Raw genomic sequence first — 27,022 nt, forward strand, 5'->3', positions numbered from 1 at the left:
CCATGAGGGTCAGCAGAGGCTTAAAGGGAAGGAGAAGGAATTTCAAGTCTAAGGTCCAATCTCAGGAATAGCAAAAAAGCCAATTTGTTCGGATTAGATGCAGGTTCTTCACCCCTGGTCACTAGAAAAACGGATTGGTCAGCTAAGTGTCACAGGTGATAGAGTGTTGGCCTGAGTTTAAATACAGCCTCAGACATTAGCTGTGTGATCCTGGGCAAGTCACTTAACTTCTTTGCCTCAGTTTACTCATCTATAAAACGGGGGTGATAATAGCATCTACCTCCCAGGATTGTAGTGAAGATCAAATGAAATAATCTGTAGAGGGTATTGCAAACCTTAAAGTGAAATATTAATGTTACCTGTTATTCTTTTTTTTTTCATGTGAGACAATTGGGGTTAAGTGACTTGCCCAGAGTTACACAGCTAGTGAGTGTTATGTGTCTGGATTTGAACTCAGGTCCTCCTGACTCTAGTGCCTGTGCTCTATCCACTGCTCCACCTAGCTGTCCTGTTATCTGTTATTCTTAAATGTAGAGTTAAAGGCCAGACCTGTGGTTTTATTGGTATACAGAACTTCTGGGTGAGGGGACTCTGCCAATACAGGTTGGCACCTTCTCTGCAACTGCAACTTGCCTAGAGCACTGAGAGGCTGTGTTTTGCCCAGGGTCACAAGGATGGTTTGTGTCATCATGGTCTCGCAGAATAATTATATAAGAAAGATAGATTTGAACTCAGTTGTGATAGAAGAACTTTTGCTATTTTTGCTATTTTTTTTTGCTTTTAACTCTTTTAAAAATTATTTAAAATTCTTAATTTTATTTTCCTAATAGCTATCCTAAAATGGGAAGGACATCAAGCAAGGACTGAATGACCCTTTGCCGAGGATCAGCTACAGGTTAGACGAGACCTCTGATGTCCCCTCCAGCTGTGAGATTCTGTTTAATGGCCTCCTACCCTTGGGATTTCAGGGCCAAGCCTCAGGTTTCCCCTGCCAGTAACCCAATCTTTCTCCTTCAACAACCACACGGGGGAGGTCCCAGAAGAAGGAGCCTTTGCCTTGGAGAGAGACCTGAACCCAGCATAGGGGTCACAAGCCCTGCAGCAGAAAGGACTGAGGTTAGACATCAGGAAGGGCGTGACAGAATGGGGGGGTGGGGAAACTGGGGATCTATGCAAGGAGACCGTGGAGCTGGCTTGGCTAAAACCAGGAGCAGGGATCCCAATCCCAGGGACCCCAGGGATCTCCTCCAAGGGCATGGAGGATGATAAGACAGAAGGTTAGAGTACAGGTCTTGGAAGGGAAGAGGTTCTGCAAAGGGCTGAGGAGAAATGGAATGTCAATCAGCGTGGGGGCGGAGCCTCTACTCTGTGATGGACGGAAATTGTCAGGGGATAGAACCTATCAGGCATCGGTAGGCGGGCTTATCAGGACCTAGTGGGCGGGGTCTGCTTGAAAGGGCCGCCTCCCCCAGTTTGGTAAAGTGAGTAATGTGTGATAACCTATAAGGGACTGTCTAAAGAGGGCCTATCAGGGAGTGGGGGCGGAGCCCTGGTAGGTTTAGTGGGCCACGCCCCCATCGCGGGCGCTGCCGGGAAGGAGGAGGGATGATGGATCCGGTCCTCTACGTAGTGGCAGCGGTGCTGCTGGTTGCTCTCATCATTTTTGTGACCCGCGTCCGGGAACAGGCGGCAGCAGGTAGGAGAAACCGCCAGCGCCCTGGGGCTGGGGGACTTCCCCTCAACTCGTCTCCTTCTTGGGCTCGCTGGCCCTCTCAGGCCGCAGAGGTTTCCTAGCGCGTAGCTGTGACGTGTTTCCGGCCCTGGCGAAACAGAAACTACAACTCCCGGCATGTAGTGGGGCCAAGAGCACTCCCCGCCCATTGGCCTTTTCCGCCTGCTGATTGATTGAGAGCCGCTCTGGTCTCTCCAGGTACTCTGCACTTGGGGCCTCGGGTGATCTTGGCCTAGTTCAGCACTACCACCTGTCTGTCTCAGGGTAGGGGTGCCGCAGGGGGCCCTGTGGGTGGTCGAGAAATCAGAGTTAAGTACATACAAGCTATTTCCCAACTCTCTTGCCTTACCTCATACACCCACACCTGCTTCACGAGGCTGCCACACACCCATCTCCCCATTTTATTGAGCAGGAAACTGAGGACCCCGTAAGGGGTCGTAGGTCTCCAATCCTTCCTCCGTCTACCGACATCTTTCCGTGTAATCCCAAACTGCTTTTAGCACATCACCTGTCAACCCCACTGGCCTCCCAAACTCTATCCATCAACCTCATCTTCCCCCCAAACCTGCTCTTGCTTTTGACCCCACTGTTTTTCTCTGTGGCATCTCTACTCAGCGTGTCTCCCCTTCTCATAAACTTTTCTTTAAATATACCTTCTCCCACTGACCGAGGCTGCGAAATCTCTTAGCTTTAGTCCACTCTAGTTCAGCCTCTTTCCAGGTCTGCCTGTCAACAATCCAGCCTTCATATTCCTTCCATATGTCCTTCCACCCGTGGTTCCAGTGAAGGCCCTAGGAAAAATCCAAGCTCTTCTGGCTGTAGCATTCAAGGCCCGTCACAACCTGGTGTTAATCTTTCTTTCCAGCTTTGGTCTGTTATTCCCTTTTCTCAAAACCAAACTGCTCAGCTCTGCTTCAGTAAAGCCATTTCACTCTTAGGCTTGTTCCACATGCCTGGAACACTCTCCTTCCCATCTTTTCTTGTTGCGCTGTATTTCCTTTAAAGCCCAGCTCAACACCTTCGTGATCCTCTAATCAGCAGCAACTTCCCCCCTCCTTCCCACAGGACATATGTTACTAATGCACTTACCATGTAACACTGTGTATTTTAGTTACCTGTGTTTGTGTCTTATCCCCCTTACAAGATTGTAAATTTCATGAGGGCAAGAACTATACAAAAATTGGCACTCTGTGTCTCCTCCCTGTGTTCTTTAATGCCTGTTTCTTAATGGGTTAAATGTGATAATGTATATAAAGCACTTTTGGAAATCCTCAATCCTTGTGAACACATAAGCAGTGATGATTGTTATTATCATCCCCATGTTTTTCTCACAGACTCTGTCATCAGGGTGAAACCTCTCAGCAGGAGTTTCCCTTCCCTCTCCCCACAGAGAACCACAGCCTAAAGACATTCACATCGTTACCCCGTGTCCAGAGTATAGGAGTGTTCTGGCTAATGAGGACCAGACTAGACCTGCCTTTCTCACACATATATTCGAATTCCTTTCTTTACATTTGGTTTCCCTTCCACATACATACATACATGCATACACACATACACATATATATAATACACACAAATTTCCATTCCCTGATTTATACATGATATACATATGAGAATCATTGAACCATTATTCCTTCCCTCTTACATACATGGATGTATCTTTTCCTTCCCATGCACCCCTGCACACTTATTCTCTCTTTCTCATTTCCTCCCTCCCTTACACAGACACAAATGACCATTTTGGGTCATACAGACACAGATTCCTTCCAGATACACAGGAGTTCCCTCTCCCAGCCCCTTTTTACGTACATACGAACTCCCTGGAACTTCCATGTCCCCATTCTGAGCTCTCACATTCTCATGCAGGTGTGTGCTCCTGACTTATTGGGGCTCCCTTAGACAACTGTCATTGGCCAGCATTCCAAGGATCATTCCTTTCTCACTCCCTCCCTGGGACTCCTCATCCTTTGTGATTCAGACCTACCCTCTTCCCCTGCCTCCCCGCAAACACCTCCAGGTGGCTGTTGGCAGAGCAATCAGTGTATTTTGCTGCTTTCATTTTGGGCCTTGGGGATAGCTAGGAACTGAAGGAGGTAGAGAGGTGGGTAAAGGCAGAGTGGTAGGAGGTGGGCGGCAATCACTCTGCAAGGCTTCATTCGAATCTCACATTTACATAACAGTTCCTCCTGGTACCACCTGAGTAGGGGCAGCCAGGCCCCCTCTTTATTCTTTTCCTTTTCTCCACCAAAGCCTGTTTCAGGATTGGGCTTCTTAGACATCCAGGTTTGGCCCTCTTTCCTAAGTCTGGCCTCACCACAGCCTTCTGTGCCTATAGCAGCTCCAGCCCAACACTTCTACCCACTCCATAGCATGTGCCCCCCAGCCCCTTTTCCTTCCTACCCAGGAGACAGGCCCAGACACATGGGAGACCTCCCTGAGCACACGCCATTTTGCCAGGGCATGTGATAGACTAGGAATGGCCCCTTGCACCCTGCCTAAAGCTAGAAGACTCCACCCTGCTTTGTGTTAGCCACTGTTATCTGTTATCTAGTTGGGCTTGCTGGGTTGATTTGACTATCCTCTTCTGAGATGGAGACCAGATCTCTCTAAGTTCCTTGTGAAGCCTGAGGTTCCAAGCAGCCCATGTGTGAGGTAGAGGAAGTAGTCAGTAACACCATCTGCAGGCCTTGGGGGGCGTGGGGTCAGGGTTGTCAAAAGAAGAGCAGATGTAGGACCTAGCTTCTGGAAGCCTACAGTCTGGGGGAGACAAGAAGAACAGGTCCAGGCCCTGACTTCAGGGAGTGAATGGCCTAGAGCAGTGATCCCCAAACTGTTTTGATCAGGCGCTCTTGTCACTGTAAAATTTTGAGCATGCGCTGCCAGCATCTGAATATTTATAAATTACATAGCTCAGCTATTATTCTAATACATTTTTACATGTTGTAAAAATTATGTGAAAGTAGAAATTTAAAATGGATGAGATAAAGATGAAATCAACTGTTTTTATTTACTTTATGAACAATGCAAAAAAAAATCTTTTTACTCTTGAGAGCAGTGTGAATATACATCATCATTTTTGAAAAACTGTGAATACCTTGGAGATTGGGCAGAGCCAGCTTCTGACAATTGTTTGTTAGTAATTTATTGTTCTCCAAACTTGATCAATATTGCTAGCAAGTGAATTGCTTTTTTTTAAATAATATTTTCTTATTGAAAGATATACAATATGGTAATCAAACAATAGGGTATAACTTTTGAGCAGGACTCCAGTTTCTCAGGGCATAGAGTTACCGCACTTAATAAGGACAAAAATGAATTGTCTCTGATTTCAACTCAGCAGAAAGTTGTCAGGATAAATCCATCCATTCCTCTTTCTTTACGTGGTTCACGGTAATTGATAGTACTGTGTCTTAATTTCCCATTAACGTTTGGATATTTGAGTTGGATTTGTGTGATTGTGAGGAGCAGCAAGAAGGGGCGTAATGTAAAGTGGAGACTGGCAGGTGGAAAGGAGCCCGCTTGTGAAAGACTTGAAATGCCAACCCAAGAGTTGCTGTTTGTTCCCAGAGGTACTCGAGAACCCTGGAGTTTGAGTCAGGGAGTGATGTGGGCAGACCTGAGCAATTGTGGGAAAGGTAGATTGGAGAGGAGAGGAAGCTGAGAAATGGAGACTGATCAGGAGGATATTCCCATGGTTCAGTGGTCTCCCATGGAGACAGTGAGGGCCTGCCCTAAGGGGCAGGCAACTGTGTTACCCAGTCAGATGGTGAGGGGCCCATACCTTGTGGAACTTGCATAGCCCCTGCATGGGGCTGTAGTGAGGAAGGGGCAAGTGTGGCTGTCTTGGAGATCAGCCCTAAATGTGGGCTGTGTCTGGGAGTATGGGACACAGGCCCATCTGTGTTTCTGCTTTACTTTTGGTTGATCTCACATCTCCTCCAGATGATGCCAGGGGCCAGTGGAGACTTATTGGTCGAGAGGGGTGAGTCTCATGCATCTAAAATGCCAAGAAGGGGCAGCTAGGTGGTGCAGTGGATAGAACGCTGGCCCTGGAGTTGGGAGGACCTGAGTTCATATGCGGCCTCAGACACTTGACACTTACTGGCTGTGTGACCTGGGCAAATCACTTAACCCCATTGCCTAGCAAAAACAAAAACAAAAGTAAAACAAAAAAAATGCCAAGAAAACAATCAGAGGCCATATTCCTTGACTTGGTAGCTTAGAACAGAGGTACCCTAGGAGCTCACAGCGGGGGAAAAACCCATGTGGAGCTGGATCAGTAGGGTGAAAATATTGGAGGAGGGAGGGCATCACGTAGGCCTTTGTGAAGAATCGTGCCAAAAAAGGAGTGCCATTCCTGGTGTGAGGGGATCAGTGTGGGGAAGCATATGCTGGGGTAACAGGAGGAGATGGTCCTGGCAGAGGGGAGCTGGGAGCTGAGGCCCCAAAGGAAGGGTGGCTCCAGATCGAAATGGGCCCTGACTGGCAGAATCTGGAGTGCAGAGTTGATTCTGTGGCTGCTGAGGAGCTGTTGGGCCTTTAGGGGCTGGAGGTGTTGAGATGTTGTGAGAGTAAAGATCCCAGGTGTGTGTGGGTGGGGGGGGAGGGGGCTGGCCACTGCGGCTCTGGGCCCTTCTGTGGGCTGGACTTCCCCCTGAAGCTGCTGCAGGGCTGCTGGGATCAGCGAGGGTACACTGAGATCCCTAATCACGAGGCCTTCTCTCCTCTTCTTTCCACAGCAGATCAGGAGCATCAGCGCAATGTGGAGGCGGCGGCTGTTGGAGGACCAAGGCCCCAGCTTCTTGGACATGAAAACGAGAGGGCTGAAGGGAGGGTCCGGCGCCGGCGAGACTTGGGGAGCAGGCTCCAGGCCCAGCGCCGGGCCCAGCGCGCTGAGGAAGAGGATGAGGAAGTGATAGAAGGTGATGGATGTACCAGTGCTCTGCCTCTTGTCTCTTTCTTTTCATCCCGTGCTAAGCACAGTGCCTGGCACGCGGGAGGCTCTCAGTGAGTGTTTGTTGACTGACTGACTCACCGTGGAGCCCATCTCTGAGGCCAGAAGGGACCCACCCCTGTGTGAGGTCTGTCACACAAAGGCTTCCTGGAGGAGAGGGGGCTCAGAGGGAGATTGGGTGATTGGGGAGCCGCCTGGAGAGGGGAGCAGAATGACCCTCCTGGAACAGAAACTAATAGCAGAGGAGCTAAGGGAATAATATATAGGGAACAGTGGGAGGCCAGGATGGGAAGGGGCGGCTGGGGACCCAGAGCTGTCAGTGTGATCAAGGTTCTGAGCTGGGGAACAGTGTCAAGAGAGGGATGCCGGATTGGGGTGGGGCCAATCGCCAGACTCACCACCTTTGTTGCAACTCTTAGCCAAGAAAAGAAACTGTTCATCAATGGTGCTGCCTCCTCAGCCACATCCTACCAGAACCCTCTGCTCTGTGTCCCATTCCTACGAGACTGGCAGTGCCCCCTCCCCGCCTAGGGCTCTGGAAAAGGCCCTGGTTGTTAGGGTGGGACCTCTCAGCCATTTCATGGAAGGCCGGTCAGACTAGAGCAGAACAGCTTCCTTGGGCTGTTCAGGTGTTTCAGGTGACAGCTAACTGGGGACAAGAGATGGGGCCTGGAACTCAGAAGGTAGACATCTGTCAGGGGCAGGAGGAGAAGGAACTGGGAAGCAGAGAGAGAGAGCGATTTAACCCAGAAGATGTTTGGGAATCCTTCAATCATCTATTGACTTTTATATCCCTTCACCCCAAAGGTGGCTGATGGGGGCTGGGTGGCCAGGCCAAGAGCCAGAATCATGGAGTAGCTGTCAGAGAGGCAGGACGGGCCAGGACAAGAACTGGAGGAATAGCAGTCCAGTCTGGAGAGACTGTGGAGTATGGGAAAAGGAGTAGTGGGAGATAAGTCTGGGCTGCTAGATTGGCACCACTTGGGAGACAGTGGGGAGGCACTGAAGATTTTTATTGGTTTTGTTTTGTTTTGTTTTGTTTTTTTTTTTTTTGGCAAAGGCACTGGAGTGGTTTGCCATTTCCTTCTCCAGTGTGTCCCCATTTTACAGATGAGGAACCGAGGCAAATAGGGGTTGTGACTTGCCCAGGATCACACAGCTAGTAAGCATTTGAATCCAGATTTGACCTTAGATCTTCCCTACTCCAGACCTGGTGCCCTATTTGCTGTGCCACCTTGCCACCCCTTAGGAGGATTACTTGGGCATACATGTGAAGCCTGTATTGCTGAAGGTAAGAGTAGAGACAGAAAGATGCTTTGGAAGGATATAAATGATAGTTCAGGCCAGGGGATGTGGTGACCAGTTCAGTCTTTGATCCCCTTTAGGCTTCCTCAGAGATCTCTAGTTCTGCTTCCTGTGGCTCTTGTTTTGATGCAGGCATTCATTGCCTCTTACCTGAGTAACAAAGGGCAACGCCATATCCTCTAGTCTCCCAGCCAGCCATCCACCCTCTACGTGTTGCTGGATTCATCTTCCTAAAACACCCTTCCATCATGACGTTCAGTGCCTACCACCTCAAGGCATTCGGAGCCTTCCTAAGCTGGCCCCACCTTGCCTTTGTGCTCTTCTCCCTTCTTCCTCAAGTTGACAGCCCTGTGCAGATTTCAGTAAAAACCTGTTGATTGATCAAGAACACGCCTGACATTTGACCAAGTCCTTTATTCCTCATGATCTCTGGAATCCTTATACTAGACCTGTGAGATGGGTAGGACTTTTTATCCTTAATTTGCATATGAGGAAACTGAGACCCAGTGGGTAAAATGAATAAGCCCTCAAAACTCATAAGCAGTCACAGGTTACATTGATGCGGGCTTGGACCCAGAACAAGAAAGTGTCCTTTCCCGAGAAAGTGACAGAAGACTGGGACGAAACTTCAGAGCCTGTTTAGTTCCTGCCCAGCCCATGTGTGGAGCTTCCTCCTTTTGGCCCTTGTGCACACCACAGGAAGCTTGTCCATCATGCCCTTATCATTCCAGTCATCTTCTGAATTGATGTCTCCACCTGGACATCTGTATGTCTGTGTCTCGTGGTACAACAGAATCTGTTGCTGAGTGGGCTCCTTGAAGGCAGGGCCCAGGGTCCATGATCTGCTGTGTTCTCCAATGTCTTCCTCTGACCACCTCCAGTCCAGGAAGAAGAAAGTGGCGATGAACCCGCAGAAATTCAACCATTGGGAAAAATTGGAGCCAAGAAACAGAGGAAGCTGGAGGAGAAGCAGGCCAGGAAAGCCCAGCGAGAGGTGAACAGGCTGGGGCTGTGGGAGGAAGGCAGGCCGCACGCAGGGAGAGCTGGACAGATTTGTGTCTCACTGTTGGCATTCTCTCCCTGACCCTGACTCTTCCCTCCCTTCCTTCTCCCTGGGGTTGCATATAAAATATGCAAGGTTGTGCCTCATCTGGAGGAGGGGCCCTGGGTCCTGCCCTGTCCTGGTGGGGATGATGAGGGCTTAGTTGTGGTAGGCTGAGCATTAGAAACTGGAGCTCACAGTACTTTCTCTCTTTAGGCAGAAGAAGCTGAGCGTGAGGAACGGCGCCGACTAGAATCCAAGCGGGAGGAGGAGCGGAAGAAAGAGGATGAGCGACTTCGCCTAGAAGAGGAAAGGAAGGTGAGGTGCAGGGCACTCCCTTTTACTCCCTTTCCTGGCTGCTGCAAGATACCTAAACACTCACACACGCCTGACCTCCACCTCTGACCCTCTCAAGTAGAGGAGGCTGGAGAATTCTACTCAGCTGCCTGATACTGGCCTATACTCTGACCTCATTCCTCCAGTCCTAGGGACCTTTCCATAGTGCAAGCTTGAGGCAGTGCTGAGCTGTTTAAACTGTAAATGGACGTTCTTGTCTCAGTACAACTTCTGTTGGCAGTCTTTCCCCTCCCTCCCTTCCCCTCTATCATCCCGCCATTCCTTCGGCAAACATGGTAGGGTGTCCATTTCTGCTGCTCCTCCCAACAGTCCCAGTGCCTGACATCTATCCAATGTTTTATGACTTAAAAAGCCCCTTAATTCACATTATCTCACTGGATTCTTACAACAGCCCTTTGAGATAGGTAGGGATTCTTATCTTTAATTTGTAGATGCAGAAACTGAGGCCCATGTGGGGTAGAGGGACTTAGCCTTCAAAAGAGCTGCAGCCATCACAAGTGGCACTAGTGGAGATGTGAGCTCCAGGAAAAGCAAGTGATAGTTGTATTCTGTCCTGGTATTAAGGACTGTTGTGTAGAAGCGACGTTAGACTTTTTTTGTTTGACTGACAAGAGCAGAACTCAGAGCATTATGGGAAGGTGTTGGAGATGCAGATTCTAGTTCAGCTTAAGGTAAAAAACAAAAAAAAAAACTTCTTACCATTTGGAGCTGTCCAGAAGTGGGATGGGCTGCCTTGGGAGAGAGTGAGGTCCCTTGAACTGGAGACCTTCAAGTGCTCAATGACCACTTGGGTTTTTTCCTAATCCTATGATTCTGCAACTCCCTGATTTAGTCAAGATCATATGACTAGTAAGTAGTAAATCTTTAACTAGAACTCCATTCTCTCCAGTGCTAAGTGGGCACTCTGATGGAAACGAAGATGAATAAGAAATGATCTCTTACCCACCCTGTCACCCAAAGACCTCACAGTCTGGTAGCTTGGGATATAACACAAAACATCTGTAGCTATAAAACCAGGCAGAACGGGGTCAATGCCCTGAGACATGCAGAGTCCTCTTGAGAGTTCAGTGTAAGGAGACCTTGCTTCTAGCTAGGGAAGCTGGGCAAGGCTTTATGCAGGAGGTGGCATTTAACTGGGCCTTGAGGCATTGGTGGAGGATTTGTTTACCCTATTAATCTGTAAAATTATTTTGTAATCTTTTCTCCCACTTCCCTCCCTCCATTGAGCAGAAAGAAAGAAAAGAAAGAAAGAGAAAGGAAGAGAAGGAAAGAGAAAAGCCTCGTCCCGACTGTGCATGGTCCAGTAAATCCCCACATTGGCCGCACCTGAAGATCTCTTTCTGGGCATTTTCAGTCCATTACCCCTCTGGCAGGGGGAGAGAGTTTCATTTTCAGTCTTCTGGACCCATGGTTTATCATTACATTGTGCAGATTTCTATCATCATTCAAAGTTTGAGTTTTTTTAAAAAAACATTTTTGTCATTGTATAAATTGCCCTCCTAATTCTGCTCACTTTGCTCTGCATCAGTTCATAGAGGTCTTTCCAGTTTCCTCTGAAATTGTCCGTTTTGTCATTTCTTACAACCCGGTACTATCTCATTCCATCCATACGCCATCCTTTGTTTAGCCATTGCCCAGTAGGAGGATGACTCTTTAGTTCAAGATTCTTGGCTACCACAAAACAAACTACTCTAAATCTTTTTGTGCGTGTGAGACCTTTTCCTCCTTGCTTGGTCTCTCTATGGCATAGGCTCCGTGTCTCTGAGTCAAAGGGTATGTGCAGTTTAGTAGGCTTGGGAGCATCATTCCAAATTGCTTTCCTGAATGGCTAGAGCACCTGTTGGCTCCACCAACAGTAAATTGTTCCTGTTTTCCTAAACCTGATTCAACATTTGTCATTTTCCTCTTGTCATCTTTGCCAGTTTGATGAGTGCGAGGTGGAATTTCAGAGGTGTTTTAATTTGTGTTTTATAGTTATTAGTGATTTGTAACACTTTTTTTCCTTATGGTTATTGATAGCTTGGATTTCTTTCTTTGGAAACTCCCAGGGGCAGCTAGGTGGCACAGTGGATAGAGCACTGGCCCTGAAGTCAAGAGGACCTGAGTTCAAATCCGGCCTCAGACCAAACACTTGACACGTAGTAGCTGTGTGACCCTGGACAAGTCACTTAAACCCAATTGCCTACAAAAAAAAAAAGAAAGAAAGAAAACTCCCTATTCATATCCTTTGGCCATTAGGTAATGGCACTTTGTCTTATAAATTTGAATTAGTTCCTTATACACCTTGACTATGAGGCTTTCATCAGAGAAATTTGCTGCCAAGAATTTTCCCATTTACCTGTTTCCCTTCTAATTTTAGTTACACTTGATTTGTTTGTGTAAAAACTTTTTAAATTTTATGTAGCCGAAGTTCATTATATGTGATCCTCTCTAATGCTTGTTTAGTCATGGACTGTCCTCCCATTCATTGATTCAAAAGGTAGTTTCTTCCTTGGTCCTCTGATTTCTTTATGATGTAACCAGGTCCTTTATTCATTTGGATTTTATCTTGGTGCATGGCGTAAGGTTTTGATCTAAATCTAATTTTTTAAAAATAATTTATTTATTTTTAGTTTTCAACTTTCACTTTCATAAGATTTTGAGTTTTAAATTTTCTTCCACTCCTCTCCTTCCCCCTCCCCAAGATGTGTGCAATCTGATATAGGCTCTACTTATACATTCACATTAAGCTTATTTTCACATTAGTCATGATATAAAGAAGAATTAGAACTAATGGGAGGAACCATGAGAAAGAAGAAATAAAACAAAACAACAAAAGAAAAGGAGAGCAAATAGCATGCTTCCATCTGCATTCCGACTCCATGGTTCTTTTTTTGGATGTGGTTAGCATTTTCCATCGTGAGTCTTCTGTCTTAGATCCTTGCATTGCTGAGAAGAGCCAAGTCTATCAAAGTTAGTCATCCCACAATGTAGCTGTTACTGTGTACAATGTTCTCCTGGTTCTGCTCATTTCACTCAGCATCAGTTCATATAAATCTTTCCAGGTCTAAGCCTAATTTTTGCCAGACTGCCATGCAGTTTTCCTAGAAGTTTTTGTCTAATAATGAGTCCTTTTCCCAGTAACAGAGATATTTGGATTTATCAAACACCATGGTGCTGTGTTGGTTTTACGTTATGTACCATGTCTGTTCCAGTAATTGCCCTTTTTATTTTTCATCTAGTCCCAAATTGAATGATTACTGCTTTGTTGTACAGTTTATGATCTGGACCTGATAGACAGAATGGGTAGGATTTCAGCTGGTAGGGATGAGGAGTGGTATCCTGTGGTATCCTAAGGGACAACAGGTAGGCTGGTTTGATTGGAACATAGTGTGTGAAAGAGAGTGAAGTGACTAAGCCTGGGAAGGAAGAGGGTAGTGTGCTGATGGAGGGCCTTGAATGCTAAAGAGTTTGGAGTTTTTCTTGAAGTTAGTGCAGAGCCATGATAGGTTTGGGAGCCAGAGGAGCGATGTGGTCAGAACTGTGCACTAGAAAGACGATTCGGGCAGTCAGTCATGAGATAGAGGTGGAAGCTGAAGGCCAGGGATGCTTCGAGTCGTCCAAGGAAGAGGCAGATTGTAGATGTAGGGTCTGAAGGAAGCCTGCTTTTTTGTTTGTTGAGCTCTCTAACTCTGGCCTGCAGCAGACCACCTCATGTGTAGTGAAGCATTTAACAAATCACCACTCCTCCCAGCCTACGTTCTGGTGGCCTGGCCTACTTGAGGTTTGCTGTCTGCAGCTCTCTGGCTCCCACCTCGCCCCTTTCCCCAAGCTGTCCCTGTGTGTGAAATGCTCTCCTGCCTTCCCTCAGCCTCCCTTTTAGGCTCAGCTCTGGGGCCCACATCCTTGTTAGTGTGTTAGTGTCCCCATCCCAGTTCACCTTGTAGGCTTGGTTTAGCTATGTACATGCTTTTTCCTTCTAGTAGAGTATAAGCTTTTTGAGGGCAGGAACTGTCACTTTTGTCTCTGTGTCCCCTTGTGCCCAGCACAGGCCCAGTAACGTGACAGCCTCTCAATAAATGCTTGTTGAATTGAATAAAGTCGTAAGTTAGAGTGGAGGCTAGAGGAGGGGACTAAATCTGAGAGCCGTCCAAGAAGATGGGCTGGATTTGGTGTTTGACCATATTGAGAGGGAGGGAGAGGTCCAGGCTGACTGAGGTCTTGAGTCTTGGTGACCAGGATGGTGGTGCTGCCATTGGCAGAAACTGAAAGTCTGCAGGAGAAGCAGTTTTGAGGGGAAGGTGAGTTAGATTTTCATTATATTGCATGTGCAGGGCTGGTTTCTGGAGTCACTGCACTCATCACTTTGGTCTGGAGCCTTCCTACCCTGCCCTGCATCCCAAAGAGTTGTTTGGGGAAGGGAAGGAGGCAGGAGAGAACGTCTCTGTGTCCCTCACACACAGCGGCAGCCCACGTCTGCCCACCTACCACACCAGGGAGGGCTCCTCGATAAAGGTTAGACAGTGAGCGATTAGTCACGAGGAGAGGAAGATAGACTCCAAGGTTCTTCAGAGCTTGGGAGACGTGGGCTGAGAAGTGTCTGTAGCTGCTTGGCTTGGTAAAGGGAGGATGATTTCTTCCCTTACACTGGTGACAAGCGCCCCAGGAATGCTTCTAATCACCCCCAGCCTGATGAGGGAGACATGACCGCCTGGCCTCAGGGAGCCCCAGTGTAAGGGGGGAATAGGCAGTGTAACCTATGTCGGAGTCAGCACACAGATAATCTGGAGATGATAGAACCTAGAAGCAGGAGGGATAGTTAGAAGGCTAGTACAGCAGGCAGGGAGATAGAGGGAGGGGGAGGGTCTGAATCATGGTGCCTGGCAGTGGGGATGGAGAAGGAAGGAGATGTTCTGAAGGAAGAGGGGGTTAGAGCATGGACTTGAGGGGCTGGGCTGATCACACAAGAGTCAGGAAGGAGGCAGAGAGAATTTCCAAGGTTTCCCTGGAGTACCTGGTATGGTTTTGGACAAGCAGGTGTCTGGAGGGAAACTAGTCAGTGCAGATTGATTGGATGAAGGGCTGCAGGTGTCCTCCCGAGCACTAGGAAAGAGCTGTCTGCATTGAGATTTTTTTGCGGGGAGGGCAGGTAGAGGAGAGTCTGAGGAGTGGGAGATTGCCGTGTGTGTGGAGGTGGTGCTTCTGTCTGACGTCTTCTTCGTCTGTGGTCTGTGTGTTTTGACTTGTCCCTACTATGGCGATGGGGCCACACTGGGTCATTGAGGCAAAGCTTGCCCTCCCAGACCTTACCAGGAGCAGGAAGAGGCAAAGGGGTGGGTTTGTGCTCCCAGTAAATGCCTAAGGTTAGTCAAACAGGGCCTTTGTCTCCAGAGGGAATATTAATTGAGAAGAGAGTTGATCAAGGTATGAGTCTCAGGGCTTTGATTAAGCTTCAGGACAGATCATTCACCTAGGAGCTTTGGGTTTGGAGCCAGAAAACCTGACTTTGAATTCTGGATTCGCTCTACTAGCTATGTGATGGGCAAACCTCTCTGGGCCTCCATGTCCTCATCTGTAAAATGAAAGGGATTGAACCTGGGGTGGGGAACCTGGGGCCATATATGGCCTTGAGGCCCCAAGTTCCCCACCCCTGAATGATCTCCTAAGGCTCTTATCAACTCTTAATCCTATAATAGGCTGAATATTCCCAATACTCATGTATATATGGGGGTATATAAATGCTGACCTAGTGGACTAGGGCTTAATGTTGTTGGAAAACCTACATCCTGGGTGATGAGGGATGTGGGGACCCTCTCCCTTGAAGGAATGGCACTCATGTATGAATACTGGGGAGGGATGGGGTAAAATCCTGAAGGATGGGACAGGTTGGGAGGGCCATGTCCTAGGAGACAGTGCTGGCCTCTGTGTTGGAGAGGCCTTGACTCATCCTTTCGGATTACTAGTGGCCCTTTGAAAAGAAGGATCCCTGAGATGGGCTGGAGGGAGGGCGAGGACCTCCCCAGGGGACAGCCCAGCACTGCTTCCTGGAGAAGACCCTTCTTTCCACTGCTCACACAGATCTGAGGGGAACTCTGACCGCGACCTTTGGTGTATTTCACAAGGATGTTTTGGGTTAAGAGGGGCCGTCCCAGGCAGGCTGTCAGGAGAAAGCTGTGTACTGCAGGGAAAGCTGAGCCTTGGCTTTGTGTCTCCAGGAAGCAGAGGAAAGGAAGGCCCGGGAAGAGCAGGAGCAGCGTGAGCATGAGGAGTACCTGAAACTGAAGGAGGCCTTTGTAGTGGAGGAGGAGGGCGAAGCGGAGACCATGACGGAGGAGCAGGTATTGGGGATCCCCTCCCCGGGGGCCCTGGAGGCCTGCCCCCTGGCTGTGGCTGCACTAGGCCTGGGATGGCCCGAAGCACAGCTTCAGGGGTCAGGACACAGATTACCTGTTTGAAGTGGTGTAAAAGAAGCCCTGTCCTCAAATGACAGGGTCTTGTCGTCAGAGGACAGAACTGCCAACATTCTCTCCCCTCTGTCCCATCACCTCCTCCCCACCTCCTGTCCTTTCTGCTTTCAGAGCAGGGCTCCGGATTTGCATCAGCCCATATAAGCAAGCCAACAGATGGGAGAGAGGGGGGCAGGGGAAGTCTTTCTCCAGGCTCCTTGTTTAAGAGGGAACAGGACCTCCCAGAGATTACTCTCCTGCTATGCCTCTGGCACTGATTAACCTGCCTGGAGTTCCCTAGTACTGCCTTCCCTAGTCCCTCTGCTGGGTGCTCCAGGTAGGCAGGTAGGCGTGAACCTGGTCGGGGGCCAGGGACTGTTGTCCCAGCTTTAAGAACAAAGCCCACGGCCCCAGCGCCGACCCTGCCTAAGTTCAGAGCTGTCTCTTCCTGGTGTTCTGAGAGAGCAAGCTCCTGGCATTTGAGGCCAGATCCCCACTTGTCCTGGCTGCCTGACAGGGGATTCCTGTTCGGGGACGGATCGCGTATGAGCAGAATGATGTCCAAAGGCTCTTCCAGCTCCAGGCTGATGAGATCCTTTAGCGGTCTGGGAGCCAGTATTTATTATGACTTTCCCCAAATCCCAGACACCAAATTGTGGTGTTCAGTAGTCTGAACCTGAGTTTCTGCTGGCTTAGCCCCTTCCAGCAGCCAGCCCTGACACGTCTCCCCTTCTTCTTCAGAGCTGTTTGCACAGCTCCAAGTGGGATGGCGCCTCCTCGGCAGACCCCCTGACGTTTGCCCTATGCCCAGCCTGCACTAACCCTTACACCTTTATTATCCACAGTCTCGGAGCTTCCTGACTGAGTTCATCAGTTACATTAAGGTAAAAAGCGTTAAGGGTTGGGATCTTGGCCTGGGACTTTCATTCTGCTTGTGTGAGTGTGTGTGTGTACGTCCCTCCTTTCCCCAGAATGCTACCAGGCTGTGGGGTGTGGGGAGAAGCCGCGTGAGATTTTCTGTTCAGGTTTTCTCCTGAGGGGATCAGACTGTCCCAACATGCAAACCTGGGAAGGCCTACTTTACTCACCCACACTTCCCCAGCATGTCAGTACATACAAATGCCCACAGAGTAGCGAAGGCCTTAGGACATACAGAGACATCTATGGGCACGTGGGCACGGTCATGCACATGTACGTGTAGAATTGTCTCTGTCTCTCAGAAGCTCCTCCGCTTTCCAGGTCCTTCGCCTGAGGCTGACATTCTATTCTTTTGCGTGAGTATGTAGGTTGAAGTCATTTGATATGTGTTCTCTGTCCTCTCCATCAGACCCAGAGCACCCCTTGCCCCAGGTACTTCCAGGTGAAGATAGGAAAGGAGAGAGGAGACATGGCCTTTGCCTTTGGATACCCCTGGGCTGATAGGGCCAGAGCCTTGTTCTCGGGGAGTCCCTGGTCTGAGGAGGAAGCGGAGGAGGGGAGAGTGGATGGCATTGCTGCTGTTTGGGATGTGGGTTGAACTAGAGAGCTGTCCACCTGTCCCCTGAGCCTCCTGGGCCCTTTCCTCTGGGGCACCAGCTTGTGGTGTCTGGAACATTCGTGTAGATTGTATAGGGATGGCCTCCTTTTTGTTGCTGAACCCCTTTCTTTCTCCCACTCTACCTTCCTCACCTCACCCCACCCCCGGAAGGGAGAGGGGAAGTTTTCAGGTACAGCTTTAAAGTGGGGGAAGTTGAAGGATCAGCAAGAACTGTGGGAGTGATGCAGAGGGAGCAGGGGGTGGCACTGAACCAGGCATTGCATAATCTACCAGCTTGCAGCCCCTGGGAGTCTCAGCCCACGCCCCAGGCAGTCAAGGAAGCCCATCAAGCCTTGAGTGAGTGGTGAGCAAGCCTGGCTCCTACACGACTGACAGGTGGTTTGATTCAGGAAGGGGTCTGAAGGACGGCCCGAGAGTGACGTCAGCCCAGGGGGAGTGCCTCCCACAAGGCAGTGGGCTGCAGTGGAAAAATCACAGGCTGGAGGCAGGAGACCTGGGTTCTAGTCCTGGCTCTGCTGCTGTCCTGCCTGGGGACAGTTTCCCTTTTCTGAGCCTCAGTTTGCCCATCCATAAAATCGTGGTGTTGTACTGTATGACCTATAAGGCCCCTTCTGTTTTAAGTCCTGTAATCCTCTGGCTTACAGGTTCTCACCTTCATCTTGTCTCTTTAAATATTTTGATAACAGTATTTCAATATAATTTGCTTCCTTGGTATTCAGTCCTTTGTATTTTGTTTTATGAATTTAAAAACATGATTCTGAGAAGGGGTCTGGGACCCCCAAAAGGTTGTGTAAACAGTAGGGGGAAAGGCAGGGATTAGTTTACCACTGATGGGGGGGTCTTTGAGCACCCAGTAAAGCTCTGGTGTGGAAGCATGGGCACCGCTGGGAGTACCGCTCCTTCTTAGAATGACTTCAGTAGGAGCTGCTTTGATGGGCTGAGTCATTGGCTCACCAGAAGTTAGGCCATTCTGAGAGTTCCTCCTTTCCTCTTCCTCTCCACAAGAAGTGTCCATCAAGATTCAGTCAGTCCCCTTTGTAAGTCTGTCATCTGCAAAAGGCTTCTTTCCCATAATTTTCTAAAGCCTGATGCCCCCTGCCTCCAGGAAGCCTTCTTAGATTGCTCAGAGGCAAGCTCACGGCCTTGCCGTGTATCCCCCAACTTCCTTCAATTTGGGCCTCCAAAAGCTTCCCACCATGAGGTGTCTGCAGAAAAGCCTTTAGGGTCAGTCCTGAGCAAAGGCCCCCTCTTCTATGTATCCCAGCTCCAGGGTGGCACCCATCCCTGCTCTGATGGCCCACAGTCATATGAAACTCCCCACCCCCACCCCACACATACACCAAGGCCCACGACCTCCCTGGGCTTCCTTTAGAGTGTGCTCTCCTGGGGTTTCTCCCAGGCCTCATGCATGTAGCCTGTTCACAATTTCAGTCATTCCTCAAAGCCTCTCGGAGATTCGGAGGACTTCCCTGGGACTTTATCGATCTCCTGATCTGGCCCCCCCCCCATTTTACGGATGAGGGAACTCAGCCTAGGGAAGGGAAGGGACATGTACAGGGTTACACAGCTACAAGGAGCAGACCTAGAATTCAAACCCACATCCTCTGACTCCAAAGCTAGGGTTTCTTCACTTTTACTATTTACTGGGACTAGGATGGCTGTAGTTTGTACCGATATAGGTAAGGGGGGCAGTAGTTGCTGTCTTGTATCTAGTCTTCATCCTAATGGGGCAGCATTGAAGCATTATCCTCAGAGAACAGTCATTCCCCCTTGTGGGGCAGTCCCTGAGAGCTCAGGGTACCCTCAGACAAGGCTCTGACCAGCTCCTCTCCTTGCATGCAACCAATCCCTCCGGCTCCTCTGCCCTTTTGGCACCGCTTTAGCCAGCCAGCAATTGGCACTTTCTCTGTGGCAAGGGCTTAATGGGAAATGAGCCATTCATTGAGTCCCCAATCATGTCCTGCGAGCTCACAGCTTCAGAGAGACCCGAGTGAGACGCAAGCCTTGCCCTCAGGGAGCCGACTGTGGTCCTAGAGAACCTGAGGCACGGGGCCCCTGCTGGGCCATTCCCACCCAGCCTGCTTTTTGTTTTCTGACTCAAGGGCAATATTTCCCTGTCTACCAATTTCCAGAGATTATAAAATAGCCTTTGGTAACATTCTCTCTCCCCTCATTTAAAAATAACCCCCCTCCCCTTTTTCCTCTCCGAATTTTGGTCTTATGTTTATGTTCTAGTTTTTCTCCAGTTCAGCCTCCTCCAAGAAGCCTTCCTTGACCTCCTGTCAGTAACAGCCTTCCCCCTCAGACTTCATATAACATTAGAATATTTTTTTAATCTGAACTTAACAAAAACCAAGTAAAATGAATAGTTCCAGGATTCTACATGAAATCTCTCTTACCTTATGTAATACTTGGTTTGTACCTTCCTGATATACTTATCATGTAATACTCTGTAATGGATATGTGTTTATCATATACACGTACACACACTCTAAACACTATGAAGGCAGCAGCTGTGTGTCTTATCTAAAATTTGTATTTCCTCTGACATTTAAGAAGTACTGGTTGAATGAATAAATGCATGAGTGCTGTCAATGTGAATGTGTTTAGATGTTTCAGAATGGAGTTCTCTGAGGGTAGGACCTTTGCCTATGTTAGTCTCCCTGTAAGAGAGAGAAAGAGAGAAAACAGCAGCAGATAAGAGCAAGGGTTCCCAGGGCCTGGGCCTCGGGGTCCATATGTATTTGTGTGTCTCTGACTACCCTTCCCCCACTCACCACTCCTAGGGTCTAGGGTCATAGGTCATAGGTGATTGTGTACAGGTCATAGGTGATTGTGTACAGACATACACATGTCTATGTATAAAATATATCTAGGAATAACCTCATGCTGTGTGCCTTGAGCTGGGGGTATTCATGGCTTTGTCCTATCCTGTGTCTACAGCAGGCAAAAGTTGTGCTCTTGGAGGACCTGGCATCTCACGTGGGCCTGCGAACCCAGGTAGAGTACAGAGCTGGTGGTAGTGGGCCAGGTGTGGGTTTAGACTGGCCCAAGATCCAGAATTGGTCCTTCCCAAACCAAGGGCCTGGTCTGGATCATCTCCTCAGACCCACGTAACCCAATTGAGGGAGGCGGGACAAGAAAGAAGCAGCCAAACAGCCCCCAGTGAAAGCTGCCCATCCAGTTACCCTGACAACATTCCTCCCTGTGGTAGCAGTCCCTTGCCAGAGCCTCCCACTGTTCCAGTCCCTGGGAAGCAGCACCGCCACCACCACTCCCACCCCTCGGATAAAATGGGGAGGTCCAGACACACCAGAGCAGGGGGAATCGAAGAGAAGCATTCTTCCCAGAGGGGGTCCCAAGAGGGAGGGTTAGACACGTGAAATGATTCTTCCACCACTTGCAAGCAGTATGTTCAGGGAACTGAGGGGATAAAGGTTACCTAATTGGGAGGGTTGACTTTTCCTGACTCCTCCCCCACAGGACGCTATCAACCGAGTGCAGGACCTGCTGGCCGAAGGCACGCTGACAGGTGCGGAGGGGGAGGGGACCATGTGGCCGTGTCAGGAGCCTGTCTTCACAGTCAGAACTCAGCCCCCCTTTGTCAAGTTTGTGGCCTCACCATTCTGTCCAGGACACTGCTTACTAGGCTCTTGGAAGAGAGAAGGTTCATAGACAGAGGGCCCTGTCCTGGGGGAGTCCCCAGCCAAGCATGAAAGGCAAGAAGTATGGAGAGGCATACGTGTTTGCAAAACATCCATGCACGCATGTATGCACACACACAAAGTCACAGGGAAAGGAAGAGCTACAAGTACAGGGGACTTGAGGAGAGGCCTGGCAGGCAGGACCCATCAGTGAAGGCCACTGGAACGTTGGTGGGTGGGAGTGGGAATGAGGAGGGAGGGTCTTAAAAGGACATTGGTGGTGGAGTGACTTGTGACACCTTTGTCTCTTCAGGTGTGATTGATGACCGTGGCAAGTTCATCTATATCACACCGGAGGAAATGGCAGCCGTGGCCCAGTTCATCCGCCAACGAGGACGTGTGTCCATCTCTGAGCTTGCACAGGCCAGCAATTCCCTCATCACCCTTACCCCAGAGACTCCTGCCCAAATTCCAGCTTAGCCCTGGAGGCCTGCCCTGCTTGGCCCCCTTGGCTTTCTTTCTGATGATGGTCAATCACTTCACAGATTAAAGAGACTGGAGCAGTGTCCAGGCCCCTGTGTCTGAGATGAAGTCGGAGGGGGATGTAGGCGGGCAGGGGTGGCTCCCACTCAGGGAGGTGGGAGAGTCTGCAGAGAAGCTGCTGGGAAGCTTCCTTTCTGCTCCAAGAGCAACCCCAGAGGCCTCTGATCCTTGGAAAGTGAGCAAGCTGCTGCTTAGCTGATGGGGAGGGGCTGGCCCAAGGTCAAGGCTGGGGCCAGAGAACCCTTTCCCTGCACCATACGGCCTCGCATGGAAACTAAGAAGCCGTAGCTCCCCCCAAGATTGTCATTCCCACCATCGTCTGACAGAATTCAAGGTGACCAGCACACACATACCCAGTACTCCCTTGACCTTCGCTACACACACTTGTGGGCGCTTAGGGGTGGTGGTGGTGAGGAGAAGCCATTCTGCACATTCCTCCTCCTACCCTCCCACAAGCCTGGAGTTGTTCTTGTGCCGGGCTCCTTTTTGTATTCCTTGAAGAGCAAGGACATGGCTGGAGGGAGGCTCAGCCAGGCACTCGTATTGACAAAGAGCATTGATTTGTGGGGAGCAAATAGACTGAAAGCATAAGGTTCCTCACTTTGAAAGAATGGAGAGGGAGAGGACCACAGGATTAGGACATGAAGGGGATAGAGAGGGAACAGCCCCTTCCGTCCCCCCATCCACACCCCTCTTCTTTCTTACCTTTGTTCACACCTTCATGTAGGGGGACTTGATACCCCAATTTCTGTAGCATTCCAAGTGGCCTGGGGCAAGTTTTTTCATCTCTCGGAGCCTCAGTTTCCTCTTCTGTAAAGTAGGGATAATAATTCTGGTACTACCTGCCTCATATGGTTATTTTGAAGAAAGGTCTTTGTATACCTTAAAGCAGAGTAACAAAGGTCAGGCCTGCAGGCAACACTCCCAAGTGTGTCCTGAACCTTATTAAAATGTAATTGTGAAATATTTAGCAAAAAAAAAAGAAAAGGAAAACAAATTCCCCTAGATAATGTTACATTTTAAAATGTAAGTCAGTATGTGCCTGTAGAGATTCTTATGTAGGGATGAGTGCCCACTAAACAATTTGATACCATGGCCTTAAAGTGCTCTGGAAATGAGAGCTGTTCTTACAGCACACTTTCCTCATGATCCCGGTAGGTCAGTGTCTTCATTTTTTAAGTAAAGGAGATACCACAGATCCCTTGGGGAATGTGTAAAGAAGCTGAGCCTCCTGTTAGGTAACTTGGCCCTGGTCACTTGGTTTCTAAGGGTCAGAGCCAGGAGCTGAACCCAGAAGTTCTGTCTCCAGTTCCACAGATCTCCAGGCTTCTCCAGCCCATCCCAAGGGAAGCAGCCAGGAGGAGGACCAATGGAAATGAAGAAAAAACAGGGAGCAGCTTGTTTCCTGCCCTGAGGGCAGTTACAGTCGAATTGGGTTAGGGAGTGAGGCAGGGAGGAGAGGTGTATGTAAAGAATTATGCTATAAAGTTGACTTTGAAAACGTGAGTGCAAGAGATGCACCTAGACAAACGCACAAGAAAACTGGAGGAGGGAAGAGGTCCCTTTCACTTGGAGTGATCAGGATGTCCTTCATGGAGGAGATGGTGAGGGAAGGCATTGCATGCATTGGGGAGGCCCTGCTCAAATGAGGCATGGAGGGAGGGTAGTACAGGCCAAGACTGGAAAACAGATAATGCCTCAGTTTGGCAGAAATACCTAGTACTGTAAGGGCTGTGTTATGAAATAAACCTAGGAAGTGGTTGGAGACCCATTATGGAAGCCTTGAGTACCAGAGTAAGGAGGTTTTATTTTATGCTTTAAGCAGGAGTCTTTTGAGCAGAAAGTGACATGGTCAGATCTGTGTATTGATAAGATAATTTTAGCAGCTGTCTGAAGTTGGAATGACCTAGCCAGGTGGTGCAGTGGATAGAGCACCAGGCCTGGAGTCAGGAAGACTCACCTTCCTGAATTCCAGTCTGCCTCAGACACTAGCTGTGTGACCTGGGCAAGTCACTTAGCCCTGTTTGCCTCAGTTTCCTCATCTGTAAAATGAGCTAGAGAAGGAAATGGCAAACTACTCCAGTATCTCTGCCAAGAAAACCCCAAATGGGGTCATGAAGAGTCAGGCATGACTGAAAAATGACTGAACAACCAACCAAGAAGGATGGAATGGAGAAGGGAGAGACTGAAGATGGGTGCATCAGCTGCTGGAGGAGTGTCAGCAGTATCAGTGAAGAGAAGGGGACATTTTGAAGAGATTATAGAAATTGAATTGGCCACAGATTGGCTGTGAGGGAGGAGGAACCATCACAAATGACTTGAAGGATTCAGGCCTGGATGACTGGGGCCATTTTGATCCCTTCAAGAGAAGTAGGGAAGTCAAGGGGAGGAGTTGTTCATGGGTTTTGGGGGGAAAAGGTGAGTTGAATTTTGAGTTTGGCACGCCATTAGGATTTCTAGATAGAGAATGCCAATGGTCAGATGTAAGACCAGAGCTTGGAAGACTGATGTTGTCTTCCAATATCTGAATTACTCTCCCGTGAAAGAGGGCTTAAATTTTGTTTGGTCCCAGGCACCAGAACTAAGAGCAGTGGGGGAAATTGTAGAGAAGCAGGTTTTGACTTCAAACAGGAGTTTCCCAACAGCCGAAGCTATCTAAATTGGGAAAGTGAGGTCTCCACCATTGGGTATCTTCAGGTTGAAGCTGGATAATCAATCACCTGTATGGGATTTTCTAGACAGAATTCATGTAGCAGGCAGAAGTTTGCAGTAGGTGACATCATCTAACGTCTCTTCTAAATTGAAGATTTTAAGACCAGGGACCTTCTGAGAGCTGTGAAGAGGGAATGTGGGCCCAATTTAACTCAGGAGCTGTGCCCAGTTCTGTGTGAGCCACTGTGGCAGACGTAGTCCCTGTATAGGAGTTTAGCTTCTCACCAGAGAGCCAACCTAAGACGAGAGACAATGACATCATAAGGCCCAGCAGTAGGTGAGGCTATTGTGTAGAAACTGGCAGGATTAAGTGGCTCAGAGGCAGAGCTGAGGGCTGTAGTGGGGGTACATGCAGGGGAGCAACCCAGGTGGCTTCTGGGAGGTGGCAGAGCATTCTGGGCCCTCAGTAAGATTTGGAGGAGATGAGATATTTCTGGACTGGCTAAGACCCAAGCAGGGTAGGAAGGCAGCAGTGATGTACACGAACAATGAGGAAAGGACCTGGCTGAAACTGGAAAGGGAGGGTAGGCTTACATCATGGAAGGATTTAAGTGCCAGGCAGGAGGGATTGGGCTGACCTTGGGGGAGGAGAGGTGACCAGCAGCAAATCTGTTAGATTTGCAAAAATCTAGGTGTGAAGTGTTGGGGAAGAGGGTGGGGGAATGCCAGAGCTAAGATGAGCATCAGGGGCAGAGAAGACCGTAATAGAAGAGACCAGGATGAAAGAGTGGACGGGCAAGAGGGAGGAGCTCAGGGAGACAAGGGAAGGACAAGCTAGCCCTAATGGTCTGGTTTTAGCATGTGTTGACTTTGAGGAGTCATGGGGTATTATGGGCAGAGAGCATCAGGGTGTAGGAATAATTGCACTGAACTCAGAGTCAAGAGAGACTTAGGTTCAAATATTGCTTAGGACCCTTCCTAGCTATATCACACCAAGTGGACACTGTCAGTGGAGATAGCAATATGGAAGTCCTGGGCAAAGAGCTGACAAGCAAGTGATAAGACTGTTCCAAAAGTCTTTGTGCAGTTTTAAGCTATTAGAGCATGAAGCTGCACTAAAACTTTTGGGACTTCCAGCATATTTGACATTTATATGGTGTTTTACATGCATTTTCTTAGTTGATCCATAAAAGGACCTAGTGAGGTAATCCATCAATGGATAGGGATGGGGGTGGGGTGGGCTAAGGGGTCTGGAGCAGAGGGAACCCCCCTCCACATATGCAGGTATGCATCTTGCTGATAATTTATGGTCATAGAGAGGTATAGGGTGAGCCGTGGAGGGGAAGAGAGAAAAGAGAATAAGTGACTTGCACATAGAAACAGCCAGTATATGTCAGAGGCAAGACTTGAACTCAAGCCAGGTCTTAGAGACTTCACATCTGTATGTCTCTCAGTGCAAGTAATAATACACCCATTTTATCCCCAGGAAACCATCTCAGGAAGGGCAAGTGATTTTTATCTATGATTACACAGTTTGTAAGTAACAGCACCAAGACTAGAAACCAGATTTTTGACTAGGAAAGGATTTAAAGAGGTAAGGGAGAACCAGGAGAGAGTTGTAAGGAAGGGAAGATCAGAAAGATGGGGCAGCAGAGTAAAAAGCAGAGAATTCCTGGAAGATGAGGAGCATAGGATTTGGCGGTTTTGATAAGAAAGTCTGGTGACCTTGGAGGGAACAGTTTCTTAAGGGTGGTGAGGATTGAAAACAGATTGCAAAGGCTTATGCAGGACGTGGGGGCAGTGAATGTAGATGTATTAGAGGAATTTGCTTGTGAAGGGGAGGAGTGTTGATGAAGGGCAGGGGTGCTTGGAGGCTGGGAAAAGAAACAGGGTCAGGTGCAGCTTGGAGAAAGTGTGGAGGGTGAGGCCTCCTTCCTCTGTGAAGATAGCGCTAGAGAGATAGCATTCATCCAGTTCACGCTCCCACCCTTACAGCTCCAGGCTGGCCAGAGCTGGGTTAGTGTGTGTGGGAGGGGTTAGGGTGGGGGGGATGGGGAAGGAGGCATTGCTTTGGGAGGAATCAGGGAAATGCTTTCTGGGTCTGTCTCAGCCCCATTCGCAGGGGTCACCCCGACTCCCACTCCCTGTGCTGTCTTGCATCTTAGCAGGGAGGCAGAGAACTGAAGTAGAGGCTCTGGGCCGGGTGGACCCTAGAGTAATGTGGAAGGAGACAGACTGGCCTGGAGGGGTAGGGGAGGATACGGCTTAGACGTCTCTCTTCTCAGCCTTGGGACCCGGGCTTCCCTAGCCCAGGACCAGATGGAGGAGTATTTGGGGGCAGGTGGCCACTGCTTCAGGTTCCCTCTGCAGAGATGGGGTCTCTGTTCTCTGACCTTGGATGTCCCCTAACTCTGCTTTGCTCCCGGCCGCTCCTCCTGGGTCCAACCCGAGTCGGTTGGGAAGTTGCTCTCGTGATCTTTATTTTCTCTGGTCCTCGCAAAAAAGAGAGCCTGCTCGCGAGGACCCCCGGTGGCCTCTATTGCTGTCTGGCTTGGCGTAGGAGGAGGTACCTGTGGGAGCCCTGACCCCGTCCGAGAAGGAACAGCTCAGCCCCGGGCGGATCAGGGGATTTTAAGCGGGAAGGGACCTTAGAGGGAATTTTAGTCCATCCCCCTCAATTGGCATCTGGAGAAACTGAGGCCGGGAGAGGGGGGGTTAAGCCCAAGAGTCAGCGGGGGCTGATACCCCCTTCCAGGTGTAGGTCTAGGGAGGATTAGCTAGGTGGACAGACGGACAGCTGCGGCTCGGTGGCGGGGGGGGGGGGGGGG

The 27,022-nt window shown here is 49.3% G+C and overlaps 1 protein-coding gene across 1 annotated transcript; it reads left to right on the forward strand.

The window, feature by feature from the left end:
* Window positions 1–1,557: 1,557 nt before the first annotated feature.
* DDRGK1 (DDRGK domain containing 1) lies at window positions 1,558–21,565 on the forward strand. Its single transcript, XM_027836414.1, has 9 exons — window positions 1,558–1,696; window positions 6,475–6,657; window positions 8,876–8,988; window positions 9,253–9,354; window positions 15,588–15,710; window positions 16,664–16,702; window positions 20,299–20,355; window positions 20,839–20,887; window positions 21,313–21,565. The coding sequence occupies exons 1-9, from the start codon at window positions 1,606–1,608 to the stop codon at window positions 21,477–21,479; spliced, it is 924 nt and encodes a 307-aa protein (XP_027692215.1). The 5' UTR covers window positions 1,558–1,605; the 3' UTR covers window positions 21,480–21,565.
* The last annotated feature ends 5,457 nt before the right edge of the window (window positions 21,566–27,022 follow it).

The sequence above is a fragment of the Vombatus ursinus genome, unplaced genomic scaffold, assembly GCF_900497805.2.
Source record: "Vombatus ursinus unplaced genomic scaffold, bare-nosed wombat genome assembly UNPS02014818.1, whole genome shotgun sequence".
Taxonomy (NCBI): Eukaryota; Metazoa; Chordata; class Mammalia; order Diprotodontia; family Vombatidae; genus Vombatus; species Vombatus ursinus.